At 43.3% G+C, this 6,000-nt stretch overlaps 1 protein-coding gene across 1 annotated transcript; it reads left to right on the forward strand.

Moving 5' to 3' along the window:
• Positions 1-1,150: 1,150 nt before the first annotated feature.
• Positions 1,151-3,603, forward strand: znrd2 (zinc ribbon domain containing 2). The gene is made up of 4 exons (XM_086176757.1): positions 1,151-1,194; positions 1,656-1,807; positions 1,922-2,006; positions 2,093-3,603. The coding sequence occupies exons 1-4, from the start codon at positions 1,179-1,181 to the stop codon at positions 2,530-2,532; spliced, it is 693 nt and encodes a 230-aa protein (XP_086032883.1). The 5' UTR covers positions 1,151-1,178; the 3' UTR covers positions 2,533-3,603.
• Positions 3,604-6,000: the final 2,397 nt, after the last annotated feature.

Below are 6,000 nucleotides of genomic sequence, written 5' to 3' on the forward strand. Positions count from 1 at the left end.
CTTTTAGTACGACTGCCGTTTAGAATGGAAACTACATTTTGAAAAAACAGAGCAGCTTTTAATTTGCTATGTGGACACAAAATTGGAAATCTTGGCAGTTACACATTATACAGCATTGCTATTAAATTATAAGCTTTTTCATACATTAAAGTAATCAATAAAGTAATATTTTTTCAACAATAACATGAACTTGACACGGTAGGCTAAACTGATAAATATATCCTGCTTGAACCACTGAACAAAACCAGATTTGTGTCATTGACTTGAGTTTATGTTTGCAACAAATAAGCAGAAAATGACATAAGTGAACTTAACTTGTGCTTTTCTGCCATCATGTCAAAACATACGAACTTCCTGGAACCTGTGGCTTCTCCTACTTTGGAAAATATTACTTTAGTTGCATCCACACAGTACAAGTTGCTAGAATTAAATAAACAAACACTCGAGAGTGTTTTAGACTGCTATTATTACCTATGACAGTTTGCATATTCATGTAAATTTACAAAATCAACCTGTTCTCTTCACATCATAGATTTGTTTTAGCTGAACCAACACATTTTCAGTTTATTTTTATAAGCAGCAATTTTGAAATAGTTGGCCAAGTCTTCATGTCCTCTACAATGATAATATATACTACATTCATATCTATATGAATTGGACTGTTAGCGTGGGTTATCAGGCATGTGTGGGTCAACGGCTGGGGCACACTGTCTCTGTCCATGGTGCTGAAATATAACAATCCCCCATCCCTGATCTCCCTGTTGTGTTCTGTCTGCATTCATTTATGTATTTCGTGTGTATCTTCTCAATTTTTCATACTCTCCCTCGCTTCCTCTCTTTCAGCTACACTTGAATTTGAAATCTAGAGCTGCGCTCCAAATCCACCTGTCGGTTTGCGTTACAACCAAGACAAAGGAGGACGTCCTTGTCTATGATTTTGTTACTAAAATGTTCTTGAATAAGCATAATTGCTTCTTTTAGTCAAAAGAAAAGAAACCACTCGAAGTAACACATTTGAATAGCAACACAAGTACGTCAGATGTAGAAAATCAGCGTTGCTTTAATAAATATCGCCACTAGGGGGCAGCAAATAGCCGCAGCGACTTCCTTATAGAAACAGGAAGAAGACGCTGTCTGAGTCTGACGTCATCACGCACAACGTGCAGCACCGAAGCAACATGGCTCTGAATGGAGGTTTGTGAACTTGCGAGCTAACAGGATAACTTCGCCACCCGCCAGATCATACGCGGTGTTAAAACGAAAAACCTACAGTGTTACATTTATTTTCGTGTCTTGTTTCCACTCTATTAGCGGCCCTCTCCTCTATCTTTTATTTACATTCTCCCAAGTAATAGGTGTTCATGTTTGCCCGGTTGATGTGCTAGCTAAGTTGTTATCTTTATCTAGAAGTGCAATTCGCTTCAGACTTGTGCTCTAACGAAAAAAAAAAAAACTTGACCAACTGAAATGCAGTGTTTCCGCCAATTTTTTTACGATATAGAATGACGAATGTCCATCTTAACGACAGTGGGTGGCAGAAACCGATAAGATGCAACCGATAACCACGTTAAACTAGTGTCAGGAGCTCCATCGCTCGACGTAACGCAGTAGAAAACGGTGCTGGAGTGCAAATGATTATTTGTTATTCGTTTCAGAGGACGAAGACTTCGAGTGGGAACCTCCGACGGAGGCTGAGATGAAGGTGATCCAGGCTCGCCGGGAGCGACAGGACAAAATCAGCAAACTCATGGGAGACTATCTGCTGAAAGGATACAAGATGCTGGGAGACTGCTGCGACGTGTGCGGGGTGTGTGTTGCACGTTCAATGGCAGCATTTGTTGAGCCACAAAAAATCTCTTAAGAAATAACAGTTAGAATTTGCCATCAGCCGTGTTTAAACTTTTTTTTTTCTTGCCTTTAGACAATTCTCCTTCAGGATAGGCAGCAGAAAAATTATTGTGTATCGTGCCAGGAGCTGGACTCTGACGTAGACAAGGACAACCCTGGTATGTAGTTTCACTACATTGCTTTACTTTGCCCATGCGGTAAATATCCCCCACTCATTGCCACCCCTCATTTCCACGCTTGACAGCTCTGAATGCACAGGCAGCGTTATCCCAGGTGAGAGAGAGGCAGCTTGCAGCCCAGGCCCCAGCATCACCCCAGGCCTGTGAGCTAAACGGAGGCAGCAGCAGCAGCAGTCAGGCGGTGGGGCCAGTTCCGCAGCCCAGACCGGAGCACTGTGAGGGGGCAGCCGCGGGTGGAAGAGCCCTCTTGCCTGCACCGACTGTCCCTTCCACTTCAGCTCCCGCCCCGGCTCCACCCCTGGCGCCCACTCGCCCACCTGTTAGTGCAAAGAGCACTACCCTCAGACCTGTGTTGCAAGAAGCTGAGGAGGCTGTTCTAACCAAACTCCGCTGGGCCACCACCCAGCTCCAGAGCTCGGCCTGCCTGGAGTCGAGTATCCAGCTCTGCAGCCTGATCACCAGCTGTGCCAACTCCCTGCGCAGCCTGAAGGAGCTCAGCCAGTAACCGCTGGTAACATGCTGAACAACGGAATACCCGGAATGCTGATATTCCTTTCTCCCTTGTTGGAATACTGACTCTGGTTCGCTGCTTTGCGGCACCTCGCTTGACTGAGTCCTCGCCTAGAATTAAATACAAAATGGGTCAGAAAATGCACTTGAAACAGGATTAAATATAAAAGGTTCGGAGGTCGCTCTTACCCAAATGACTGTCTGTGAAATCACGATATCCAAATATTTCATTCAGAAATGTTGTGTCGGAATGATTGTTAAAGGTTTCACTGAACTTCAGCAGTACACAATGCACGCTCTGGCAATTCAAAACCAAAAACAAAGGCTCTGTTTCATCTGTTTAATCTTTATGCTAAAGACAAAAAAAAAAAAAAAGATTTAAAAGTATTTCCGTAGATTTTGCTTTATTGATCAAAAAGATTTCTAGCATGTCGTCGTCTAAACGGAACCTTTTTTTCCTCAGCTCCTTGGTTTGCCGCATCGATAAAAGCAAATGTAAATTGCAAAAAAAAAAAAAATCAAACAAGCTTAAATATGAACGTGGTGAACTCCTGTGTACGCCTGTCTGTATGATTTTATAACTGTGATGATTTACACCACAATACCTGACAAGTGACTTAGTCAACTGGTTTGAACCTTCCCCTCTGACTTTGGTGCAACAGTCATTTGCAGATAGTTTCAAATTTAAATTTTCCTTTTGTAATGTATCTGGTTTTCTTGAAATACGTTGAACGGGTAAACAACACACAAACGAATGCATTCAAATTTTGGAGCCAGGTCTAGTTAAAGTGCAACTGTGGACCTAAGTGGAGGTTTGTTGTCTATGAATGCGCTTATATTTGTGACCGTGTCCGATACGCAATGGTTGTGAACCCCAGAGGCAACTGAGACTCGGGACAAATATATCTGGAAAATTAATATCCGGCTTTGGTAGGGCTCCGTTCCAGTCCATCATACACATAATGACTCTGTACTCCAACCGTCACGACTTCTTTTTAGAGTTTACCATGCCTATTGTTGACTATGGTTTTTCTTATTGTAGCTGATGAATTAAACTGCTTCTCACGGAGTTCTGAGCTTTTTGTCCACTAGAGGGCGACAAACGCGAGTTGCAACGCCACCGTAGTCTTCATTCAAATCTGGGCCATAGTTAATCTCAGTTAGTACATTGAATATTCACATTTTATTTGGAAGACATATACTTGAATGCTTATTACTGTGGAGTAAACAAGTCTAGTGTGTCCATATGTTGCAGCTGTTCAGGCGGAGCCGCCGGTTTTGACTGAATGAGGAGAGGAAGGCGAACAAAGCCAGGAAGTCCCAAGTCTTCACACCCGCGTCCAGCTGATAGCAACCTGCTGCAAACCCCTGTTCGAAACCGAGCAGAATGGTCGTGAGTCTGCGCAACGCTGCAAAAATGATTAAAAAAGGTCAAATCGACCTCATGCTCAAGTAACCGGATCATTTAATATTGTAAAATTGACACACCCGCATTTCAGTTAGTCATTCTTACATTCAAAATAGACATCTGTATTTCTTTCATTCATTCTCGTACCTCTTGCCACTGATTCGGGAGCCAATCACGGATATTATTGGGTCAAGAGCAGGGGTTTAACGGGTCACTTGTCAATCACAGGGTCACACATGGAGGTCTCTGACCAGTCACTCCCCCATCCACACGTCTTGACAGTTTAGTTATTTATTGCACTGTGTGAAGTCTTAGAACTGGATTTAAAACTGTTCTGTAGATGAAATGAGTGAAGCACTAAACGGTATTTATTTGAATTTAACTTAAATTACCACATTATTATGCACTCACTGACTGGGATTAATCAGGTAATTACAATAATCCGACGTGATCGGCTGGCACGCCTTCAAGTAACTTGATATCAGGATATCGAATGATTTACAAGCTCTGTCAAATGAGTTAATTTTTTTCACCAAATGCAGGACATAAATTCTAAACATAAGAATTTGCATATGTTTGCATTAAGAAGAAGATATGCAGATTAAGCTGTATACGTGTAAACTGGGGGAAAGAGCTAGGTGTGTTTATTGAATTTTACAAAATCTGATCACGCCTTTTATCCAACGAACTATGTGCGAGTGCTGTGTTTACGTGACCCCACTGAATAATCTCGTAGTTCGGGATTTGATCGTCGTGTCACTTGGATAAGAGAACAATCAGAGGATGTCTAGATCAGCGATCCCCAACCTTTTTTTGTACCAGGGACCAGTTTTATGCATGAAAATGTTTCCGCAGACTGGTTAGAGGCGCAGGGGCTCAAATAATAAAAGCTATTGTCAGTTCACAGTATTTAATCTGAATACAACGATTCCACTTCATATCAGGTCATTTCAATATTAAGCCGTTTTTCAATATAAGATCTGGAAGGTCTTTTGAAAAAAAAGGTAATTTCTACCAAGAAAGATTTTCTTTGCGGACCGGTTCCAAATAATCTGTGGACTTGCACTAGTCCAGAAACCGAGGGTCGGGGATCCCTGGTCTCGATGATACAGGGACATCTCGCACCCCCACACAAGTGGAATAAGATGATACACTTTGAACTAATTATTATTGGTCCATTTGGGAGCATTAATCTGCATTAATTCTGATTGTTCAGAATGAGAGCGGTTGGGGCCTCCACCTCCCAGCACGACTTGGTTCGATTTCGACGGGGGGGCTTTCTGTTTGGAGTTTGCATGTTCTGCCTCTATCTGTCTGGGTTTCCCTCCAGGTTCTCCAGTTTCCTCGCACAGTCCAAAAAAAATGCAGTAGGTTCAGAAATGGCCCGGACATGTGAATGAGAGGGTGAATGTCTGTAAGTCTCTATATGACGTGTGCACGTAGAGGGTGAATGGCTCCAATATGCGGTCCTGTGATGGACTGGCAAAGGGTGAACCCCACTTTTGTCCAGTGACAGCTGAGATTGACTCCCGCAACCCTGAGTGCAGGATAAGCATTATCGATAACGGATGAATGAACGATTGATCTGCTCACAAAATACGGGGTATTTTCTACAATGACCCCCGTTCGCTTTGCTCCACCTCCACGCTGCTCGCATCTGGCCACCGAGCTCTGGAGGTTCCCTGACATTTCACCCACCTGTTTTTTTAGCCTCATATTATTTTTGTTTGTAGTCGTGTTAATCCAAATTATGACGAAATTGACCAACGGAGGATGCGGCGCCTCCAGGGAACTCCCGGTTTCCGGTGACATGTTAAGACACAGTCGTTCGGCTCTTGTGTAGGAGTGATCAAAACTGGGGCGAGGAGAGCGCTCAAGGTCAACATGGCAAGTGGGGGCAAGTTGTAGTTCGGCGCATTGGTGAGTCGCTTCAGTTCAGGGAGAAGTCAATCAAGAATGAGCCATTGAGAAGAGCCGTATGGATATCAAGGTAGCCCAGAATAAGGAGCGGTTGGAGCAGATGGCGGGCGTTAAAGCTCGGGGAGCTCAACACAT

The sequence above is a fragment of the Fistularia commersonii genome, chromosome 29, assembly GCF_037954325.1.
Source record: "Fistularia commersonii isolate RoL2024-O1a breed Wild chromosome 29, RoL_Fcom_v1.0, whole genome shotgun sequence".
Taxonomy (NCBI): Eukaryota; Metazoa; Chordata; class Actinopteri; order Syngnathiformes; family Fistulariidae; genus Fistularia; species Fistularia commersonii.